Source organism: Protopterus annectens, chromosome 6.part0, assembly GCF_019279795.1.
Source record: "Protopterus annectens isolate FY-2018-M chromosome 6.part0, PAN1.0, whole genome shotgun sequence".
NCBI lineage: Eukaryota > Metazoa > Chordata > Ceratodontiformes > Protopteridae > Protopterus > Protopterus annectens.
This window is the reverse complement of record NC_056737.1, coordinates 739,880,625-739,905,774: the sequence shown is the minus strand read 5'-3', so window position 1 is coordinate 739,905,774 and position 25,150 is coordinate 739,880,625. Positions and strand designations below refer to the sequence as shown.

General features: G+C 42.7%; 1 protein-coding gene across 2 annotated transcripts in view; it reads left to right on the top strand.

The window, feature by feature from the left end:
• Window positions 1-25,150, top strand: part of TMEM260 (transmembrane protein 260) — a 1,312,140-nt gene that overhangs the window by 869,115 nt on the left and 417,875 nt on the right. For both annotated transcript variants that reach the window (XM_044074429.1, XM_044074428.1), the window contains one exon: window positions 11,345-11,517. In XM_044074429.1, the coding sequence (XP_043930364.1) occupies window positions 11,345-11,517 (173 nt within the window). The remainder of the gene's footprint in view (window positions 1-11,344; window positions 11,518-25,150) is intronic.

Genomic DNA, 25,150 nt, shown 5'->3' with positions numbered 1-25,150 from the left:
TGTTTAGTTTTCACCTGTATTTGCTGCTTGTTTTCGTCAGGAAAGAGGCACTATTTTTGGCTTGACCGAGGAACAATCTTGTCAGTCCCATGGTCGGTCCTTTTTCTAGCCCCAAAAAGAAAAAGTTAAACAAACAGTCTTTGCCATCAGAGCAGGCTAGCAATTTGCCTCAGCCGCAGGTCGGTGACTCTGCTCTGGCCATTAGTTGTATTTCAGCCCACTCTTCTTTTATCCCAGATCACTCTGGTGTACACTTACAACCACTGTGGACCAGGAATTAGCCATGCCCTCTGCACTTGTTGGGGTCCCCCTCAGTGGGCAAGGAAATGCCAGTCTTGTTGGTCCTGAGAGAGGGAACAGGGAAGGCTTCCTTGTTTTGTCAATGTTGTGCCCATCCATGGGGAAGATGCTGCTGCCTTTAGTAATACCATCAACCATATTTTTCCTGTCAAAAAGAAACAGAAAACTTGGCATATGTCTACTGCTCCTCAGATTTCCTTAGACAGGAGTTGTTTACTGGGTCAGGCACAGGGTTTAATTCATGCTATTGATCCTTCTTGCAAAGTAGTGTCTAGTAAATGAAAAAGAGATACCATCTTTCCTGAACAGACTCAAGATTCTGAATCTGGACAGGAGAATGAAGGAACAGATGCAGGGTTTTTAGCTCTGATTTCTGAATCAGAGGAGAGCTCAGTGTCTGACTCTCCCTGGCGGGGGCTTAATATTCTGACTTTCCATGTGAGGGGTTCTGTTTCTCTGAGACTATTTCTAGAAAGTGTCAGTGTTTTCAGTGGGAGAACACTATGGTTTCTCAGTCCCTCATAAAATACTATAAGTTGTTAAAGAAGGACTTTCTAGAACCTGCATCCATTCCTCCAGTTTTGTCAGCTCTGGAGGATGTGCATGTTACTGCCTACAGTTTTTTTTCTGACAGTCAGACAGCTGTCCCCTAAAAAAGTGGATAGGATTTATAATGTTCCTTAGTCTTTTAAGTTTTATGCAGTCTTCCCCAAACCTGACCCAGCAGATGTAGCTTTAGTTTACCCTTTTCCTGCTAAACACTTAAGTTAATTCCAGTCTTACTCTTTCTGATAAGGATGTAAAAAATATTGCCAAGTATGGGAATCGTGTATACTTATTCAACTTAAATTTTGAATTGTCAGGCACATATGTTAAGGCTTGCTTTGGCTAATTGTGAAAGTATGCAGAATTGGTCTGCAATTTCTTCTTGTTAGGAAAAAGCTGCTTTAAATAATATGATTTCTTCTGTTGTTCTAGTCAATACTCATTGTTTTACATTGTGTGTTTCACTCTATTAATACTTCTTCAAGGGCTTTGGCCACTTGTACTGTTTGAGGAAGTTTGCATGGCTGTGTTCTCAGAATCTCCCAGATGATGTTAAAAACGAGATTTTAAATTCTCCTTTGGATAGATTTCGTTTTTGGCCCTTCTGCTGCAGATGTGATCAAAAAGTGCGATACAGGAAATCTCTTAAGATTTTTCAGCCCACATTATCCAAATTTTCCAAGGTATTTTCTCTAACCCCTCATTCAGTTTTAGTAACTCAAAATAAACAGTCTCAAGAAAATGCCGGAAAATAGATGTTTAAGAAAAAATGGCAAGAGGGTTCCAAGAAGAAGTCTGGAAATTCTGAAAACCAAGGACAGTCCAATAAGTGAGAATGACTGTTTTAAGAGACTGGTGCTAATGGAGACAGGAAAACCTGCTGCTAGAAAATCACATATTAGCAAATGGAAAAGGTTTTCTAGTTGGTGCCAACAACATTCAGGGCTAGTTGCTCTCTGATTTTACAATATTTGTGTGTGTTACTATCTTACGGCCTTTAATGCCACGGTGGTATGACGGTAGCGTTGTTACCTCACAGCAAGAGGGTTCTCCCGTTCGATTCTCGGCTGGGCTTGGTAGTGCCTTCTGTGTGGAGTCTGCATGTCCTCCCCGCGGTCGGGTAGTGTTCGAAAGACATGCGTGCGTAAATGGGTCGTTGAAGGTTGGGCGTCGAGCAGGCACCTCGGCGTTTCGTAAAAATCTACTGCCAATCATTAGCGGACCGGAGTTCTGCTGTGGCGACCCCTTACCGGGAAAAGCCGAAAGACAAACAACAGCAACTATCTTACGGCCTTTCTTGCTTCTCTGTTAAGGTTCATTTATTGGCCATTTTAGCATGCCTGCTCACGGATCCTCCTCTTTCAATACATTCTCATGTCAAAATGTTTTATAAGGGATTTTGCATAAGAGGCTTCCAAGAAAATTGGTGGACCTTCCATGGGATCTTAAGTTTCTGTTAGAGAAGCTAACACTTGCTCCATTTGATGTGAGAGTCATAACATGGAAAACATTTTTACTGAGTTGCAAGCTGTTATGGTGAGTCAGCCCTATCTCCTTTTCCACAGGGACAGGGTTTCTTAGAGAATTAATCCTTCTTTTATGCCTAAAGTGGTATCCATGTTTACTTTAAACTAAATTATCCACCTCCACATTTTCTATTCTGAACCTAAAAATGAGGGAGAAAGGATACTGCATACCTTGGATGTCCACAGACAACCCAGGTACTATTTTGAGAGAACTAAATCTTTCAGATCTCTGGATCAATTATTAATTTTTTATGAGGGTAAGAAGAAGGGGAACCTGTGTCAGACTTTTTCCAAATGGTTATCTAAGGTTATTACTTTTTGTTATACTCACTACAACAAAACTATTCCAGCCAGGGACCAGGCTCACACTACCAGGGCCTTGGCTTCATCTGTGGCTTTTTGGAACGGTTTGGATTCTAGAAGTTGCAGCTTGGTCCTTTGTACATAGTTTTGCAAAGCACTATAAACTTGATTCCTTCTCTAGGTCTAGATCAGGCTTTAAGACCATTGTCGAGGGGTTCCTGGACTTTTCTTCTTCCACCTCCCAAATGTAGTAAACTTGGGTAATCTACCCATGCAGCTAAGGCTACCACAGCAGTGAACAACATGAGGAACATAATACAGTTGTGTAAGTAAACTTACCATAACAGTTGATGTTCAAATGATCTTTGGTGCAGTAGCCGCTCCCTCCCTACATCCCCGACCCCTTGTTTTTTGATGTGTTGTTTATGCAAAGGTGTGAATATTTATTTTTCTGTTGTTCCTGGCATTGTTCTTTCAGGGCAGAGCCTCCATGTCTGTGTTAGCAAGAAAGCTCTTTAGGGCTTCTGTTTGTAGTGAACTCAGATTGAGCTGACTGATGGTTTGGGAGCATGGAAGGTGCCCTGAAGCTTTGGAAGCTGGCCAGCTGTTATATCCTAAGCAGGCAGGGCCGGCTTTAGGCATAGGCGAACTAGGCGACCGCCTAGGGCGCCATACAGGCCGGCCTTGTAAAGGGCGCGTTATGCATTTATTTACTTATTTTTTTAATTAATATAAAGTTTGTGCTCTTCTTGGCGCTGGAACCAGAGGGTGGGGGAGGGGAGGCGAGGCTAGCACCCTCCCACTTACAGCTGCAGGTTAGCCAGGAGGCTAAAAAAAATGTTTAGTTTGCGGTGCAAGAATCTTCTCCTTTAAGGAGAAACTTGTGTGCGTCACAACGTCATCCAAATGCATTCTGCAGTTCCACGCAGAATTTAAGCCAGCAGTTCAAAAGAAGAGTTAAGTCTGTGTCTCCGCGTGTGGCCGTTAGGGTTATAAAGAAGGTAAGTGTATGTGTGTGCGTTTATGTGTAATTTAAACTGTTTATTTCTGTATGAGAAAGAATGTGTGTGGGTATGTATGTATGTGTATGGAATTTAAATTCGTTGTTCTGTTTGTATGAGATATACAGTGTGTGTATGTTACTGTGTGAGAGGTGGTGTGTGTGCGCGTGTGTGTGTGTGTGTGTGTGTGTGTGTGTGTGTGTGTGTGTGTGTGTGTGTGTGTGTGTGAGTGTAATTTAAACTAGCCATTATTTCCTTTGAGAGTCTTTGTTGCTGTGCAAGAGAGTAGGTGTGTGTGTGTTGCTTTGTGAGAGAGTCGGTGTATGTGTGTGTGTGGCAGAACAGAGAAGGTAAGTGTGTGCATAATTTAAACTAGTAGTTTCTCTCATTTCTGTCTGAGAGAGAAAAGTGCATGTGTTTTGTATGAGAGCAGAATTGGAGTGTTTGGAATTTAAATTAGTCGTTAGTTGCTGTATGAAAGAGAGGGTGTGTGTGTGTGTGTGTGTGTGTGTGTGTGTGTGTGTGTGTGTGTGTGTGTGTGTGTGTGTGTGTGTGTGTGTGCAAGAAATCTGTGACTGTGTGATAATGTGCCTGTAAAATAGGTGTGTGTGTGTCTACAAACTTAGAAAGTTGATAGAAAGCTGATAGGTTTTGCATTAGTGCTGAAACTTCAGTCTTGAAAGATGTACCAGTAATTTGGCAAAAAACATAACTGTGGAAAACAGACAAAAAATGAGGTCCCTGTCAAGTATCCAGATTTAACATTATAGCTTGTCTGTTTCTCATAATTTGTGGTTTTCTGGCAAATCAGGGAGGACTGAAGTCACTAAATAGCACTGCAAGCAAAACTATCCCTATTTTTTTGGCCATTGTATCCACATTATTTTAGGCTTTGTCCAGATTTTTTTGCACTAAGAGGTTGAGAGGTATGCATACCTCTCAACTGTCCAGATTTTTGCCTCATATTTTTCACCTATTCCTCATAAAAGTTATGGTTTTATGGCAAATCACTGAGGATTGAAATAACTAAATGCAATTTCCTTCAGAAAATGCATGCTAAGACAAATGCTTCTAAGTCTGTAAAAGCAATATTTTAATTTGTCCCTCTTTTTGTGGCCTTTGCCTCCCCCCAATAATTTAGGCTTTGTCCAGCTTTCTTGTACTAAGAGGTTGAGAGGTATGGAGGCATGGTATGTAATGCCTTAGTTGCCGATTATTTGGTGCATTTTAAGGGGGGGATAGGGGTCTGCATTCCCGAGTGTCCTCTTTTCTATAAGATGCCTAGTTGTCGGTTTCTCAGTCATTCCATATTGCAATATTACCAGCTTACCAGTTTTTTAATGTAAAGTAGGCAATTACTTTGTCAAGGGCAGCAGGAGCTGAATTTGTAGATGAAGCACTATAATGTAAAGTTGTTTGCCAGTAACAACCTTTTCATTATTTACAAATCTCTTTAATGTAGATTTATTCGGATGAATTTTACTTCTGCAGAGATTGTGCTTATGATTGACACTGGTGGATTGTAATGACAGAAGTCTGAGTGGCCTTTTATGGGTATAGTGTTCTGAAATGGGGAGTTTTGTCATTATTGGGTCATTTTGTTTCATTGCTTGCTGGAAAAATGTTCAAAATTACAAATTTAAAACATACTAACAACTGGTGCTGTATTGTACAAGGAATATAATTTATTACAATCAGGAAGGTGAATCAAAGAACACATACGGGTATTCATGGCCATAAAAATGTGTTCAAGGAGCCTGTAGTTTGAAAATAGCCCAAAGGTAAACTTAATTCTCCACTTTCCAGATGCATTTTATTTAAATGTAGGTTTTAATACTGTTTCAATGGCAGGGAAGTTTATTGTTCATGTTAAGCCTGTTTTCATTGTGAGGCTGTACTGTTTAGCAAGTGGCTATTGGTGTTTGTGCATTTTATTTCAAAGGAAGAAAGTTTAGTGCTGCTCATACTAAGTCTGTTTTCAATGTGCAACTGTTTTATCAAATGGCACACTGTTGTAAAATCTGAAAGCAGTGTTAATAGCATAATTGCCCTTTGGTGCAGAAGGCTGTGGATTCTACTTCCACACCATATAGATGAAGTACTGACTTTGCAGAAGTGCTTATATCGCAGTACCCATATGATTGCAGATTATTTGGTGTATTATAAGGAAAAATAGGGGCTCTACACTCCTGAGTGTTTCCTCCTTTGTATGAGATGGCTTGTATGAGATAACTATGAACTGGTCGGTTTCAGTCATTTCTACTGCAATATTACCAGTTTACCAAATTTTTTATGTAATATAGATGATTAATTCAAGTGCAACAGGCACTGAATTTGTAAATGAAACATTGAGGTGTAAAGTTGTTTGCCAGTAGCATCCTCTTCATTAGTTACAGATTTCTTTTACTGTGGAATTATTCCGATGGTTTTACTTCTATAGAAATTTTGTATCGAGTGATATTGGTGAATTGTAATGACAGAAGTCTGGGTTGCCTTTTATGGTTGAAATTTTCTGAAATGGGTAGTTTTGTCATTGGTTTGTACTTTGTTTCATTGCTTATTAAAATGTTTAAAACTACAAATTTAAAACACATTCTAACAAGTGGTGCTGTATTATACAAGGAATATAACTTAATACAATCAGGAAGGTGAATAAAAGAACAAATTCATGTATGCATTGCCCTAAAATGTGTGCAAGGAGTCTAATTAGAAAACTGCCCAAAGGTAAACCTAATCCTCCACTGGCCAGATGCATTTTCTATGAATGTGGGGTTTCATGCCGTCTCAATGGCAGAGATGTTTACTGGTCATGCTAAGTCTGTTTTCATTGCGAGACTGTATTGTTTAGCAAATGGCTGTCTGTGTTTGTAATGTTCTAGTTTAAGCTACTGTACACAGGGGGGAGAGAGGTTGCTATTCTACTTTCACTGAGCTGTAAGGCTCGCTCACCTAACCTAAAGTAAATTAAACTGTTTAGATTAACTTAAGCAACCCTTTTAAAGAAGGCACGTGGGCTTCTATTTTCTGAGGGCATGACTTTTACAGTAAAATGTGTGAAGGAGCAACAGATAAAGCAGGTTTATTTAAAAAAATTCCACCTTCACTTGCAGTTTAACTATATTACAAGGTATCTTTTCTTCCTATGCATTTAAATAATTGAAGGAAATGACTGGAGTGGCTTTCTTGGGGAGTGACCTACATGTGGGTGTGGTTTATAGGGGTGTTTCATGAGTATGGTATGGGTGGGGCTTAAGGGGGTGCCGGAGTACCACTTCGCCTAGGGCGCCATTTCAGCTAAGGCCAGCCCTGTAAGCAGGATATAACACATATAGCTAAGATTACTGCAGCAGTGGATATTCAAACATCTACTGTTATGGTAAGTTTGCTTAAACAACTGTACTTTTCCTTAGTTCATGGTATTCCTATAAAATGGAGACCTTAAATGCCTGTTTTAGGTGCCCCTGTATTGCCTGTAACTTGCAGAAAATAAGTCACAATCTGTTATTCTTCTTTCTTCATATGAAAATATATCTTGCCTGGTCATTCATTTACTACATTTGTGTTAAACTTTCTCCAATTTCATCCCTTTTAGTATATGTAATGGGATACCCTGATTGGCTGCCATATTCATTTTTTGGCCTTTTTAATATTATTGCAAACTTTTTTTTAGCAGTTTAATACCCCCTAAATTTTAAGAATGTCATTTTTCCTCCAGTATTACTGTATCCACAAGTGATTTTTTATAACTGATAATCAATACTTAGTTTGTTGTCCATCATAACACCTATATCTTGAAAGAGTGTAGTACATTTAGCCTGCCTTTCTTTAATGTTATATTTAATAGCATTATTTTTGCTTACCCAATTTCATGTTTGACCTTATCAATATTTATCATCATTGATTTTACTTTTTTGATTTGCCAATATTTTACAAAAAAATTGTAGCCCTACTTTGAGTCATCTGTTATGAATTTGCCTGTCTTTAAGTCATCTGCATGGAAACAGTAAAATATGTCTTAAGATATCTGGCTGTCAAACAAATAAATGCCAAAAAGGTACAGCCCTGATTCTGATTCTTGAGGTATGCCTTGTCAGTATCCCATTTCCTTTCCTAATCAGTGTCATACTGCTACTTGACAGAGCCTTTCAAAAGCCTCTGAGTGATCCAGCACATTTTTTGAAGGACCTATTTTAGGTAACTTATCTACAAACAACCTGTGATCTGCTCTTTCAATTGCTGAACTAAATTCAGTACATAATGCATCTGTCAATATGTTGGGTTCAGTACCTATTTGTTACAAAAAATGGCTGCAAGTTATTACAAAGCATTCCTTAACTTTGGCAGTTGATAGATGTTACTAAATCCTTTCTTACATAAATCATCTTATATATACTCCATTATTATTGAATTCATGAGAAGGCTAATAGGCTTGTAATTTTCTGGGTCCTCACAAGCCCCCTTCACCTTAAAGATTGTTGGACAGTATTTACTTTCCAGTCTGTTGGTATCGCATTCATTTCAAAGCAAGCTCTAAGAAACAGTCTTAATAGCTGAGGTAATATGTCCCTAAGTGTATTCAAGTTTTTAGCAGGTTAGTGTTTCCTTTAGTTAATGGTCATCAAAATGTAGTCAACGAAGTTTTCTTTATTACCAGACTTGTCAACATTTTGTACCTGTAAATCATCCCTTCCCAGTATCGTTCATCTCCCCTTTGTTGTCTTTGTAGTGCCCTTACATATAAATCATTTAAAACCCTCAAGTACAGGAGTCCACTCTGTGCTCTTTTACCATATTTCATTTATAGCTGATATGTCTATATTGATTGGTATTGGAACTTCTTTCAGCACCAAAGTTTGTTTTTTTAACTACAAACATTTAGTAATAAAAGCCTAATGCATTTCCCAACTGTGTACATTGCTGTGTTGGCATGCTGAGTAACCTGACAATCTCCCACTGTAAATCTAAGCAGGCCATTTGCTAAGATTCTCCTGCCTATCTCTAATCGGTATATATAATCTGTGATAAACATGTATGAGCCCATGAATAAAGTCAGCTGGCAGATAGCAGGCCCATCCTTTTGGTTGTACTGTTTTCCTGACGTACGTTTTGACACAATCTATTTTTCTGTTGTTTATGACTCTGTGACTGTCTCTGAAAACACTTTCAGAAAAAAAAACCATGTAATCCCAATTTTTAGAAATGAAAGTTATTAAATCTGTAATTTCCTTTACTACAAAATATGGATCCTTCAGACTAATGGCATTCATCCCCACATGCACCAAGTTTCAATCGCAGGTCTTATTACATATTAGAATTTTGTACAAGGCCTCAGTAAAGCTTTAATTTTAGCACCTAGTAAACACATAACCACTATTTCAAATATTCCCTTTGTGTTTTAAGAGTACATTCCTCCAGTTATCAAATCCCCTTTGACAAGTTCTGTTTTTCCATTTAGACTGATTTGCCATCTAACAGTTTCAGTACACGATACCCAATAAAATGTGGTAAAGGAATTTTCACTTCCTACTGAAAAGATGTTATGTTTTTCGTTTGTTTTTTCCTAGCTGTTTCCTTAAGCAAATGTGCCTTACTTGGTTGGAGGCTTTCGTTTTTCTCTGTTTATATTTTCTCTCTCTCTCCATACATGTGCAATATGAACATCAGAATATATCATACTACAACTGAAGTGGAATATCTAAGCAATCACAATGTGAAGTCATAGGCTTTGCAATACCTGCTAGTATAATATTGTCTAATGTCTTCCTGTTCAGTTGTGGTAATTTGTTGTGTTGATCCACGGTGGTAGTGATTCTGACCGGTTCGACTCTCAGCTCGAGCGTCTTCTGCGTGGAGACATGCGTGAATGGGCATACCTTCATTGAAGGTTGTGTGTTAGGGCTGGCAACTCAGCACATAAAAATCAACTGCCAATCATTAGCGGACCAGAGTTCCGCTGTGGCGACCCCTAATCGGGAAAAGCCGAAAGACACAACAACAACTGTATGTGCATTAGTGTTACTGTCACTCAAGCTGTGTGTTCATTGTTATGTCTTGTAGTGGGACCAAAGCAGTGTAATTTTGTTCAGCTTGTACTGCTGTGTATATCTGATCAACAATAAAATTTACTTTGACTTTATGAAATATGTGACCACCCTGAATGAGTGATGTTTTAGTCTCACCCGTTTCTGCATGAGTTCTCCTGTTGCTGATCATGACATTTGGTTAAAAATGCTGATTGTTTTCTTCCTTTTTAGTGATAGCTGTAATTAGTAATCTCACTCTCATTGTAATTCATTTGGATGTTGATCATTCTTTACTTTGTACCTACCTGCGACATTATGTACTCCTTCTAATTGCATTGTATTATCAGATGTTCCTTTGTCTGCGTTATCCACATCATTGACCTTGTGCCTGATGGCACTTACTGCCATGTTACTTCTCTTTGAAGTTAGAAGTTTTATCTCTTAATCTGTATCCCCTTCCCTGCCTTTACCGGGCATTTTATTTGATGATGTCAAGCTGCTTTTTGTCTTGTGTAGTTCCTTAACTGTTGTTTGTGTAGGGTACTTTTCCTTCTGGGGTGGCATGTTAAGGGCTTTCTTCCTGTGCCCTATGCTATCTTCATTTTCTTTGCTTGCAAAGTCTGATAATTTACTGACTTTACTGTGTGTATTACAGTCGTCTTCAGTTCTTATTTTCAGATATTTATGGAGACAATACTTATATTTAGTCAACTGACCATTTTCTTCATCTCCGTTTTCCTTACTGTGAACATAGTGTAATATGTATCCCATTTTACAAAGTTTTTCAAAGTTCAGCAGTGTATCTTATGAGATTCAGCAACACTGTCATGCACAAGCAATGCCTTTTCCATTAAACACCCTGCAGTCTGAAATACCCTTGTGGTAAACTGTATGCTAGAGTTTCAGCCTTCTATAGACAACTTAAGATGTCTTCATCAACAAGCTGAAAGCAGTTGCTAATGTTCATGTATGTAATGCATATTTTATTTATTTTACATTTGTTAACCAGGAAATTCCGACTGTACTAGGTCCATTTACAGTGGAGGCCCGGGGAGAAAAGCTCAACATTGTTTAGCAAAAGAAAAATATTTTTATGTAGAGTAGAACAAGTTAAACAAGAGAGAAATATTTTTATACTGACTGCAGTCAAGATTTGCAAGTCTGTAGTTGGCTGAGCTTTTAAATATGTCATTAGCCATTTGTATACAACACTGTTATGTCTGCTTACTTCTTAAATATCAGTTGTTAGAATTTGGCTTACTACTTTTATTGCTTTACTGGTCCAGTTCATTTACCTGTTGATAAATAAATAAATGTATAAATGCTTACATACATAAATAAGCTCATAAGCAAGCTAAATATGGTTTAAAGTCCCAGTTTGTAGTACATGAACTGTAATAAAGTCTGCTTGCTATGAGGGTTCACTTTTTGGCCATATCTTATATAGATAAAAAAATGTCATACAAGGAGATATAACATACACCCTTTCCTTGGAGTTTTTGGATTACAATTAGTAAGCTAAGTACATGTTGCAATACCCCAGGGCTTATCATTAGCTAGCTTATACACGACAAATTTTTTTTCCAATTAGAAATGTTGGAGGTGTTAACTGTACCTGGACTTGTTTATATTTTTCTTTTTTCAGATTGAAAGATTCTGGATGCAGAGCAATGCAGTGATTTCTGTTCTGGCTGGATTGGGACTGGCTTCAATGACATCTCTTCTTCAAAGCATATGTGGGAATAAGACTGTCCTTCAGTATATAGAATGGATATTCACTGTTGTTTTTATTACATATCTGGTTCGCCTGAATTACAGGTACAGTAAACTTTGTGATGCATTAATTGGTTTGCTTTAAACTGGTGTAGATTCATTGCTCCTCATCACACCAACTGTAAAGGTGGTGGGCCAACGCAGATGTTCTTTGTGTTTCACTGTTGCAGTCATCACCTGTGGATTATCCCTGCTGTGGTCGCCCTCACCTGGCCCGAATACCAGAGTCAGTGTTTTTCTGCGTCAACTGCTGTCACTTGTAGACTGACGTCAGGTTGTCAGTGCTATAAAGCAAGGCAGCTAATGCCATTACATCAGTCTTTCTTGCCTTGGAGCCTGTAGCAGAAGCAGTTCGCAAGTGTGCCGGTTGGTCGCTACCAGAGCTCGGATTACAGCTGAAAACGTCTAAAGCTAAGTACCCTTTTTCTTGCACTAACCGATGTCCCAAAAAGTTAACAGTTGTCTCGCCTGTGGAAAGCAGATCCCACACCGAGACTTCCATTCATACTGCATCACTTGTTTAGGCCTAGACCATGATATCCCCCATTGCCGGTTCTGTGCCCTCTTTAACACAAGAACCATTTGTCATAGAGCTCTTATTATAGACAGGTATTTTCGTCCTCCATCTTCACAAATGGTGTCCGTCAGCCAACAATCCGTAGACATTCCGAAAGAACATAGGGATAAAGATAGGGACAGACCACACAAGGCTAAGCTTTCCGACGACTCTTACCACTAAGCAGGTCGTCAGTTCTCTGGAATTCAGTGAGGCTCTTTCGCAGCCCCTGATGCCCGATACGATATCTATGCAGGCCTGTACCGAGACCTTTTCGGAGTCTGGTATGCCACAGAAATCTTCATCTTCCAAGCCTTTTGTTGTCTCTGCCTCGGTTGGGTCCGGAGCCGCAACACAGGCACCGGCTTCTGAGGAGGCCTTTTGCACTACCAATTCTAGATAAAAATGACGTCTTCTGATCCAACTACCATTTCTCTCGGACCGATGGATACTTTTTGGCCTAGAAGCCAGGCCACTCCTAGAAAATCTACCTCTAGCCACCATCTTACTCTGGCTCCACCACCCCAAGCCCAATTGCTTAAGATAGCAGAGGATCTAGGCCACAACTTCTAAAAGGAAAAGACACCCTTCTCCTGAACTAATGACAGAGCAGGATTCTGAGGAATCTGATTATTGAGATTTTGAAGAGGAACAACAACATCTGACTGCTTATGAGGATTCTGATGCAGAGGAATCCATTCCTTCTGCCTCCCCACCAGAAGACCTTTCCTTTGGGGAACCCCTTCACACCCTCAGGGAACATTTCCACTGGGAATCTCAGGACTTCCCTCAGTCTAAGAAAAGACTAAGAGTGTTTCTATACCTGCCCCAGCACAGACCTCTGGCCATCCCCCCTATCTTACAAGTGGTAGATGATGCTTTCCATGAATCCAGCTTAGCCCCTGACGCCTTTCCACCTGCTCTCAGTAAACCAGGCAGATATTACAGAGTACCAGATTCTCACAAATACCTGTACAGAAATCACATGATAAAGCTTCAGTGGTATCTAAAGAACCCTTGGTGTCAACACTCACAGTCTCTAGAGACCTCTCTCCCTCTGATCCCCTGTATAAGGGCCAAGTTTCTGTGGGCCTGTGCCAAGAACAAGGGTCTCCCCTTAATCCTCCACCCTACCGGGCAAACCATCACTGCCGACGCCTCAGACATTGCTTTGGGTGCTCACCTAGCAGGCAGGTGCACCCAAGGTTTTTGGGATGCCCAGCACCTTCTCTTACATATCAACCAGAAGGAAGTGATGGCAGTACAAAAGGCTCTGACATCCTTCCAACTCCATCTCAGGCCAGGGGTTCTTATCAAAACAGACAACACTGCAGTAATGTGGCACATCAACAAACAGGGAGGGACCCAGTCTTACCCTGTGTGCAGGCTAGCCATGAACCTCTGGCTGACTGCCTCCTCCATGGGATTACACCTAATAGCCCAATACCTACGAGAACAACACCCCAGCATACCACTTAAGCAGAAACTTACTGGACCCCCACGAATGGCAGCTCCACAGAAAGATCTTTTTTCAAATCACTCAGGAGTGGGAAAATCTGGAAGTGGATCTCTTTGCTTCGCACCTCAGCCACCCGCTAAATAAATTCTGTACCAGGGAGTATCATCACCTAGCATGGAAGGTGGATGCCTTGACCTTCCCCTGGAACTCTCTCTTCATGCATGCATTCCCTCCTCTGCCTCTTATTCCCAAGGTACTGATCAAGATAAGGGAGGAGGGACCAAAGGCCATTCTCATTGCTCCAGATTGGCACAGACAGCATTGGTACCCCTTGCTGCACAGCCTGACATCACAGCCTCCCAGGCAGCTTCCCCTGACCCCAGACCTCTTGACTCAAGGGGGGATGCTGCACCCAGACTTGCAGACTCTCAAACTGTCAACATGGCTAATACTCTAAAGGCAAGCAAGGGGCAGCTGTTAAGCAAACCTAGACATTAACACAGAGGCCAGAAGGCCCAGCACCAGAAAATCTTACGCAGGGAAATGGAAAAGATTCTGCTCCTAGAGCCAGTCCAGAGGGGCCAATTCCTCAGAACCTTCCATCCCTCTTATCCTGGACTGTCTAGCTGAGTTACTCAATAGTGGCCTCTCCTTCTCTTCTGTTAAAATCCATGCCTTGGCCATTTCAGCTCATTTCAATACAGACCAGCCCCTGTTCTCACATCCTTTGATTAAACAATTCTTCAGAGGAGCTTCTAATATCAGACCTCCCAGAAGGCCACCCACTCCAGCCTGGGACCTGAATTATGTTTTGGAAAAACTAACCTTACCATCCTTCGAGCCTGCTGCTTCAGCAGAACTGAAATGCCTCTCCTGGAAGACTGCTTTCTTATTAGCTATCACCTCAGCCAGAAGGGTTTCAGAACTTCAAGCACTGATGGCCATTGAGCCCTTCAGCATTTCTCATGCTGATAGGGTCTCCCTTAGGACTAATCCCTCCTTTATGCCCAAGGTGGTATCTAATGTGACTCTCAACCAGGCCATTCATCTGCCCACCTTCTTCCCTAACCCTCAAAACAAGGGGGAAAGAGTTCTGCACTCACTAGATGTACACAGACAGCTCAGATACTACCTGGACCATACTAAACCCTTCAGGAAAATGGACCATCTTCTTGTCAGCTTTGCCCCAGGGGCAGATGGGAAGCCCATCTTCAAGCAAACCATTTCCAAATGGATGTCACACTGTATCCATTTCTGCTATAGATTACATGGGAAACCACCGCCTAAGTCTATTCTTACCCATTCCACTAGGGCAGCCTCCACTTTCACAGCATTCCTCAGACGAGTTCCCACCAGGGACATCTTGGAAGCTGCCACCTGGACCTCGGTCCGTACCTTTACAAAGCATTACCACCTTCCTCTTTTCTCTAAGGCTAGGGCAGGGTTTGCCCCTGCAGTTCTGCAGGGCTTGCTTATCCATGTCTAGGTCTCCAACTAATCCTTCCACACCTTTCCTCAGCTTTGGAATCCTCCCACAGGTGATGACTGCAACAGTGAAATACGAAGAACATAGTAAAGTTGTGTACACTTACCATAAATGTAGATGTTTGAGTGTATTCGCTATTGCAGTCCTGGTTTCCCTGCCTCCTTCCCCCTTATATCCTCTTTCCTTAGGGAGACATAAGCTTCTTAGGGTGGTTTTTAGCCACCAGGACCACTTTGCCATATTTCCTTGGGCTTCTGACTGGTTAGGGCAAGAAAAACTGATGTAATGGAGTCAGCTGCCTTGCTTTATAGCACTGACAACCTGACGTTAGTCTACAAGCAACAGCAGCTGACACACAAAAACATTGACTCTGGTATTCGGGCCGACCAAGGGCTACCACAGCAGGGATAACCCACAGGTGATGACTGCAACAGGGAATACACTCGAACATCTATATTTATGGTAAGTGTACACAACTGTACTTTCTTTTCTCACATAATCAGTTCTGAAATCACCAAGTCATGGAAAAATGCTGTTTCCCATTTTCCTGCTGTAGTAACTGTGTAAAGAAAAATGTTTTTTTCTGAATCAGGGTCAATGAATTATGATTCAACCAACTTTATCTCCACATAAATGAAATGCTGCCTCACAGGCACCTGGTTCATCAGTTTGTTTCTTCACTGTGGTGCCGTGTGTATGTGTGGAGTGTGCATGTCCTCCCTTGTCCATGTGCATTTCTACATCAGGCTCTAATTTCCTTCTGCGTCTCAAAGACATTCAGTAACTGAATTCATGATCCTTCATATTGCCCAGTGATGTACATGCCATGTGCAAGTAAGTGTATGTTCCTACAGTGGGTTAAGGTCAGTTAAGGTTGGGTTTCTCTGCTAAGATAGGCTCTGGCTGTCCTTTTTCTCTGAGTTAGATTAAAGTACAACGGGATTCTGTTATTAAATGCTCAACTTCTCTGTCCTTATTCTCCCTGTTTACAGTCACTTCTTTGAATAAACAACAATACAACATTTAAAATATTTTAAATCAACCGTTTCTGTCTACTAGAAGAGTACATTAGCATACTGTGGTGGTTTCACTTCCAAAAAACTTTTTTCCCGCCCTAGAAAAGCTGGCTGCAGTCTCCAGTTCATTGATGTCATCAAGGCCAATGAATACAGGTAGATGTTCTTCGTGTTTCACTGTTGCAGTCATCACATTTGGATTATCCCTGCTGGGGTAGCCCTCGGCCGGCCTGAATACCAGTGACTTAGTATTTCTGTGTCGGTTGCTGTCACTTGAAGACTGACGTCAGGTCGTCAGGGGTATAAAGGAAGGCAGCCAACGCAATTGCATCATCTTTCTTGCCGTGGAGCCCGAAGCAGAAGCAGTTCACACGAGTGCCGGTCAGCTGCTACCCGAGTTTCATTTTGAAGTTGAAGTCTTTGAAAGCTAAGTACCCCATTGGGGATCCTTTTTTCTTGCACTAACCAATGTCAGAAAAAGTTAATAATTGTCTCACCTGTGGAAAGCAAATACCACAATGGGACTTCCATTCCTACTGCATCACTTGTCTAGGCCCAGACCACGATGTCCCTCATTGTCGGTTCTGTGTTTTGTTTAATGGCAGAACTATTCATCATTGGATTCTTATTGTAGCCAGATATTTCCGTTTACAGTCCTCGAATTCTGATATGGCTTCTGTAAGCCATCCGACAGCAGACCTTCTGACAAAAAGTAAAGATAAAGACAGAGACAGACCACACAGGACTAAACCTTCCGACGATGCTACCACCAAGCAGGTCGTCAGTCCACCGGAATTCAGTGAGGTGCTTTCGCAGCCCCTGATGCCTGCTTCAGTTAATTCGCAGGCCTCTACCGAGACCCTTTCAGAGTCTGGTATGCCGCAAAACTCTTCTTCATCTAAGGATCCTGCTGTCGTCTCTACCTTGGATAGGTCTGGAGCCGCTGTGCAGGCACCGGCTTCCGAGGAAGTCCTCGCAACACCGAATCCAGACATAAACCGATGCCTTCTTTCACGGCTGCCATTCTTCTAAACCACCCGAGTTCCTTAGACCCAAGGGTCGAACCACCCCCAAGAAATCGACTTCCAGCCATTGTTCGGCACCTGCTCCCTTGGCAAAGTCGCAAATGCTTAGAATGGCAGAGGACCTTATCATGCTGATTAGGGGAAGCCAAGCCACTCCCTCAAAAAGAAAAAGATCTGTCTCCAGAAGTTTTTTCTGAACAAGCGTCAGATGAATCTGATGCATCTGCTATGAAGACATGCAGCCCCTCTCTACATATCAGGATTTTAATGCAGAGGAATCTGTTACTTCTGCCTCTCCCCCAGAGGATTTTTCCTTTGGGGAAACCCTGCATACTTTAAGGGAGCATTTCAAATGGGAGAGTCAAGACTATCCACAGTCTAAAAAGAGAATCAGAGAGTTCCTGGACCTTCCACACCACCTTAGCCATCCCCCCAGTCCTAGATGTGGTAGATGATGTCTTCCTTGAATCCAGCTTGACTCCAAATGACCTCCCTCCTGCTCCCAGAAAGACAGACAGGTACTACAGAGTCCCTGACTCTCACAAATATCTCTTTAAAAACTGAACAGCGGACCCTGAGGTCATTACTCAAGGCCCAAAAGGGGTTAAAGCTACTTCAGCTAAGAATCCCACCCCCTCAGACAGAGATTCCAGAGGGCTGGACAGATGGGGTAAAAAAGTATACACCTCAGCTACTCTTGCTATCAGGGCACTCAATTTTCAGTTCCATATGCTTAAATATCAGCAGCGTACCTTGGAACTCCTTAAACAAAAACTTTCCTCCTTTCCTGCATGGGCAGAATCTAAAGATTTACAGGAATTAATGCACTCTGCTGGTCAAGTAACTAAACACACTTTACACTGGGGTTTTGACGCCCTAGAAGCTTCTTGCAGGACAGCAGTCACTGAATCTGTCATTAGAAGACTTGCATGGCTTAAGGAACAACCCCTGCCAGATCATGACAAATCTAAATTGTTGGATGCACCCTTGCACAAAGATTACTTATTTGGTACTAAAGCAGATGAGGCGTTAAAAAAGATGGAAGAAAAAGCAGAATCTATGCAGACTGTTAAAGATTTCTTACAGGTACAGCCCCTAGGCTCAGCTGGCATTTTCCTTCCAAGCACTGGTCCTTTCCTGCACCTAGTAAACAGATCCAGCCTAGGCCCCGTGGAAACAGACCTCCAAGACAGCAGTCCCATGAGTTGCAAAGATCTAAGCAGTGGACTGCCTCCACTTCAAAACCAGGGAGTTCTAAGCCACCCCTTTATGGCAGAAACTCACAGTGACTCACCCCCTACCTACCTCGCCTCTGCCCACCATCACATACCCCTAGGAGGAAAACTCTCCTTTCACTCAAGCACCTGGACTACCATTACCAAGGACCAGTGGGTTCTGAACATTGTGTCTCAGGGGGTGCAAATTCTCCTTCCACACCCTTCCAACCCCCAAAGGGTTCCCAGATCTACAACCAAATCAGTGGGCAGAGGCTCAAAAGGAAATCCATACCCTGATCTCATTGGGAGCAGAAAAACACATTCCTGCAGAGCAGATAGGCCAAGGCTTCTACTCCAGACTTTTTCTGGTACCCAGAAAAGAGGGCACCTGGCACCCCATCCTCGATCTGTCTATTCTAAACACCTTCCTGGTGATCCCAAAATTCAAAATGCTCACCCTCCAGCAGATGCTACCCATGCCGTCCAAGAACGCTTGGCTAGTCACCCTGGACCTAAAAGAGGCCTACCTCCACATTCCCATCAGGGAGTCCTGCAGAAAATATCTTCGCTTCAGGGCAGGATCTCAACACTTTCAGTTCTGTGCACTTCCATTTGGCTTATCTACTGCTCCCAGAGTTTTCTCAAAATTCCTGGCTCCGGCCATTGCTTTTTGCAGACAAAGAAATATTCAAATTTATCCCTACTTAGACGACTGCCTTATTCAGGCAGACAGCCAGGAAAAGCTGCTTAAAGACCTGGCCTTTGTAAAGGACCTACTAACCTCTTTAGAGTACACAATTAATGAAAAGAAATCCAAACAGGTACCCACCAAAAGGATAATCTTCCTGGGAACAAGTCTGGACACAGCATCCCAGATGGCATGCCTAACACCAGAGAAACAAAGTTTCCTATCAGATTACTTCTCTCAACTGGCCACCAGGCCCCACCTTTCAGCAAGGGAAATCATGCAAGCCCTGGGGTTCATGGCATCTTGCATACTCCTTATTCCATATGCCAGACTGCATATGAGGAAACTTCAATGGTAACTAAAGAGTCTTTGGTGTCAACACTCTCAAGATCTGGAAACTCTTTTACCTATTATTCCTTGAGGGAGGAATTTCTTTGGTGGGCAACAGCCTGCTCTCACAACAAGGGACTGCACTTTTCCCCACACCCCACTGCCCAGACCCTCACCACAGACGCATCAGACTACACTTGAGGTGCACATCTGGATAGCAGGTGCATACAGGGCCAATGGAACCCCCAGCAAATCCCTCTGTACATCAGTCTAAAAGAGATGATGGCTGTGCAGCACACCTTCTCTCTCCAGGGGTTCGGGTTCTCCTGATCAAAACAGACAGCACCACAGTGATATGGTACATCAACAAGCAGGGAGGGATGCACTCCAACCTGCTGTGCAGGCTGGCCATGACCCTTTGGTTCACAGCTTCTTCCATGCATCTACACCTGTTAGCACAATACCTGCCAAGCTCTCTCAACTCCCTGGCAGACCAATTAAGCAGAAAACTGTTGGACCCCCCCCCCCCCAAGGAGTGGCAGCTCAACCGAAACACCTTCATTCTAATAACTCAGAAATGGGGAGCCCCGGAGGTCAATCTCTTTGCCTGCCACACCAACCATCAGCTCAGCAAATTCTGCACCAGAGAGCATCACTGCATGGCATGGAAAGTAGATGCCCTGTCCTTCCCCTGGGTAAACCTCTTGGTCTGTGTCTTTCCTCCCCTACCTCTCATTCCCAAGGTTGTTGTTGTTGTTGTGTCTTTCGGCTTTTCCCAGTTAGGGGTGGTGCTGCGGTAGCATTGTCGCCTCACAGTAAGACGTTGTCCTGTTCGATTCTCAGCTAGAGTGTCTTCTGTGTGGAGACATGCGTGAATGGGCATACCTTCGTTGAAAATCGTGCGTCAGGGCCTGCAACTCGGCACGTAAAAATCTACTGCCAATCATTAGCGGACCGCCAAGGTACTGATCAAAATAAGGGAGAAAAAAACAAGGACCATTCTCATAGCTCCAGACTGGCCCAGACAGCACTGGTACCCCTTGCTGCGCAGCCTGTCCCCACTGCCCCCATGGAATCTTCCTCGGATTCCCAACCTCCTAACCCTGAGGGCAGGGGAATTCATGCACCCCCAATTGCAGATGCTCAGTTTGGCAGCTTGGCTTATAACCTGACCCCTGACCAATCTGCCTTCCTCATTAAACAGGTTCTGGATGTTATCCGAGAGGCCAGATGCCCTAGCACCAGAAAATCTTATGCAGATAAATAGAAAAGGTTCTGCACCTGGATCCAGGCTAAGGGAGCTAATACGGCACAGCCCTCCATCCCGCATTACTTAGCTGACCTACTACAAAATGATCTCTCTTTCTCCTCTATAAAAATTCACGCCTCTGCTATTTCCGCTTATTTTCCCACTGAGCAGCCTCTTTTTTTCACACCCTGTGATCAAGCAGTTCCTGAGAGGGGCTAACAACTTGAGGCCCCCCAGAAGTGCACCAACACTGACTTAGGACCTTAACTTTGTCTTGAAAAAGCTCACCCTGCCTCCATTCGAACCAGCTTCTTCCGCAGAGCTAAAATTTTTCTCCTGGAAGACAGCCTTCCTCCTGGCCATTACTTCAGCCAGAAGAGTCTCTGAGCTGCAAACACTCAGGGCAGTGGAACCCTTCATCATCTTCCATACAGACAGGGTATTCCTCAGAACTAATCCATCCTTCATGCCCAAGGTGGTATCCAGTGTGGCTCTCAACCAATCCATCCATTTGCCAGCTTCTTTCCTAACCCTCAAAACAAGGGGGAAAGGATTCTGCACTCTCTAGATGTGCACAGACAGCTCAGATACTATCTGGACAGGACTAAACCCTTCAGAAAATCTGATCAGCTGCTGGTTAGCTTTGCTTTAGGGGCAGAGGGCAAAGCCATCTCCAAGCAAACCATTTCCAAATGGATAGCACACTGCATCCATTTTTGCTACAAGCAACATGGCAAGCCTCCCCCCAAGGGGGTTAGGACCCACTCCATCAGAGCAGCCTCCACCTCTGCAGCATTCCTCAGAGGAGTCCCCACCAGGGACATCCTGGATGCTGCCACCTGGATATCTGTTCACACCTTTACCAAACATTACGACCTGCCTCTCTTTTCTAAATCCAGGGCGGGTTTTGCCTCTGCAGTCTTGCAGGGCATGCTAGCCAGCCCCTAGCTTCCTTGACTGCCTCCACCCATTTCCTCAACTTTGGGAATCTACCAAAATGTGATGACTGCAACAGTAAAACACGAAGAACATAGTACAGTTGTGTACACTTACCATAAATGTAGATGTTCGAGTGTCTTCACTGTTGCAGTCCTGGTTTCCCTCCCTCCTTCCCCCTTTTTTTCTTTTTGTTACCTTTCTTCCTTGTTGTTCTCTTTTCCTTAGAAGGGACATATTGGTATTTCTTTTACACTGGTGGGGTCCTGCCACCAGAGCCTGGCCTCCTACTTTGGGGGCTCCTGACCGGCTAGGGGAAGAAAAAGTGATGTAATGGCATCGGCTGCTTTCCTTTATACCCCTGACAACCTGACATCAGTCTTCAAGTGACAGCAACCAACGCAGAAATACTAAGTCTCTGGTATTCAGGCCGAGAGCTACCCCAGCAGGGATAACCCAAATGTGATGACTGCTGCAGTGAAGGCACTCGAACATCTACATTTATGGTAAGTGTACATAACTGTACTTTTTCTGACCATTTCCCTTCCCAAACTGACATCACCATGACCGTCCTAAAAACCCACCCATGCTGTGATGTCACAGCTCCGTGATTTTTCCCTTACCCATACAGTAAAGGCTATCTCAAGGAAATAGTATACGAGTCAAGTCTCCTGCTCTGAGCTGTCAGTCACAGCAGCTAACATCTGAAATTACCCTTAGCACTTTGACAGCTAGAGAAGTTAGGTGTGAAGGGGGATGGGAGATGACTCAAAGCAGTACAATTCAGGCTTCACAAAAGACTGCAATTTAGCCATTCTAAAAAGAAGCAGCAGTAAAAAGCACTTTGCAAGTCTGTTCTGTGGCATTTGCACTGTTTGCGTTTTATGTAGTCACTGAACAGCATGAAATGTTACTTAAAACTGACTTAAAGACAGTAGTGTATGCATGTAAAATCAATGCAGTGACAGGAGCTTTAGGAAGAAAGAGGCCTGCGTGATGTAATTTTTTACATACAAGCACTGCATTGTGGATCACTTAAAGATGCTAGACCCCATGTGGTCAGACTCAGAAATTGCATATAAAAATATTTAAAAACCCATAGTGGTGTTAAAATGTAGGAAACACCAAACCATGGTGAAATAAACATGTTTTTGAGTCAGTGGGTGAGATTCTCCTTTAAGCAATTAACTGGAGAATGAATCAGCAGTACATATGTCTTAAGGTAAGAATTTTCGTACTGCCTCTTTATGATTTTCAGTCCTTCATTAATTTTTAAATGATGTGTGGACACAGTTTCTGTTATACATATAGAAAGCACATAATTCTTGTCATCAGGTAAATGCTATGTGATCTGTTTAAACATGAGTCCTTCTCCACATATTTCTGGAAGTACTTGCTTTGCCTTTAAGCCATGATTTTTTTACTTTTCTCATATGATGTTCTTCGTGTTTCACTGTTGCAGTCATTACACTTGGGTAATCTGCTGGCAGGTTGCCCTCAGTCGGCCTGAATTCCAAAGTCTTGGGTCCTGCGTCGGTTGCTGTCTTCTTTTCCATGACGTCAGGTCATCAGGGGTATAAAACATGCAGCCGACGCCATTTTCTTTAGCCTTTCTTGCCGCGCGGTGCCCGAAGCAGAAGCATTTCGCAAGTGCTGGTCGGCTGACTACTGAAATATTCGAGTTTGAGTTTCAGAACCGAAGTCTTCACTAAAGCTAAGTACCCCGTTGGGGAAACTTTTTTTCTTGCTTTTTACCAATGTCTGAAAAAGTTAATAATTGCATTACTTGTGGGAAGCAAATACCTCATAAGGATTTCCATTTATACTGTATTCCTTGCCTAGGCCCTGATCACAACGTGCCTGGCTGTCGGTTTTGTGCTAGATTTAACCAACACACTATTAAGCATTGGTATATTTTTGCATCTAAGTATTTTGGAAACAGATTTAACTACCCAGAAATGTCATCGGATAGCAATCCGACTATTGGAGTACATAAAAAACGCAAAGAAAAGGACACCAAAACCGACAACGAAGCTTCTCCTAAGCCAGTCGCCAGTTCTCCAGTACTCAGTGAGGCGCTTTCGCAGCCCCTGATACCCACTACCTTCGAGTTGCAGGCCTCTACCGACACCTATATGGAGTCCGGCATACTCAAAATATTGGACTGACAGATGTATCTCCCTCGGATGGGTCCGGAGCCGCTGAGCAGGCCCCGGCTTCTGAGGGTGTATTCAGACCTCAACATTTTTATATCAAACCAACGAAAGCTGCAAAACCAAAGGCAAAGACACCTTCTAAAACTAAAGAAAAGACATCTGAGCCATGTGCACAGGCCTCTATGCCTAGAAAACAGATGATCAAATTGGCTGAAGACCTTATTACCTTGATCAGGGGTACCCATCCCCCTCCAGATAAGAGGCCTAGGCAAGACACTGACTATGAATCTTCAGATCAGATTTCTATTTCTTCTGATTCCTCTTCTGATCAAGAATTATCTTTACCTCCCTATGAGGATTCTGATGCTGAGGAATCTATTCCTTCTGCATCTCATCCTGAGGATTATTCATTTGGAGAAACCTTGCATACTTTGAGGGAGCATTTTCACTGGGAGAGTCAAGACTTCTCAGAATCAGAAAAGAGACTCAGGGATTTCCTTCTTCTCCCACAGCACAAGCCTTTAGCCATTCCCCCTGTTTTAGACATTGTGGATGATGTGTTTTCGGAGTCAAGCCTGACCCCTACCTCTGGCTCCCAGTAAGCCTGACAGGTATTACAGGGTCCCTGACTCTCATAAATTTTTATTTAGAAACCCTTCTGCTGATCCTGAAACTATTTCACAGGGTCCAAAAGGAGTTAAGGCCTCAACAGCAAAAAACCCTACCCCCTCCGACAGAGATTCAAGGGCACTGGACAGATGGGGAAAAAAGGTTTATACATCTGCAACCTTGGCAATCAGGGCCTTAAACTGTCAATTGCATATGCTTAAGTACCAACAACATGTTATGGGATTGCTGAAACAGAAAATTATTTTGATTTCAGAATGTGCAGAAAATAAGGAATTGCAGGAATTATTGCATGCAGCTGAACAAGTTGGAAAGCATAGCTTGCAATGTGGTTTTGATTCTTTAGAGGCCTCCTACAGGGCTGCAGTTACTGGATCTGTGATTAGGAGGCATGCCTGGTTAAAGGAACAAAATTTGCCTGATCATGTTAAAGCTAAATTGCAAGATGCACCTTTACAGCATGATTCTCTGTTTGGTATTAAGGCAGAAGAGGTGTTAAAGAAAATGGAAGACAAAGCTAAGTCTATGCAAACTGTTAAAGATTTCTTACAAGTGCAGCCACCTAGATTCAGTAGACACTGGCCTACAAAAAATTGGTCCTTTCCTGTGTCGGACAGAGCTCCAAGGGGCAAACCCAGACTCCCTAAGGGTTCCAGGTACCAGGCTCAAGACTCATACAGGCAAAGCAATGGGGCACATCCACCTCCAAATCTGGAGGAGATAAAGCAAACCTACAGAAAGCAATCCCAATGACTTCCCTCTGCCTACACCAAGCACTTATCTTTTGGCAGCACCCATAGGGGGAAAATTAGCACTTTTTGCTCAAAATTGGCAGTTAATAACCCAGGACAAGTGGGTACTAAACATCGTATCACAGGGATACAGATTCCATTTCCACACTCTGCCAATGACAAATGATTGGCCAGATCTGCC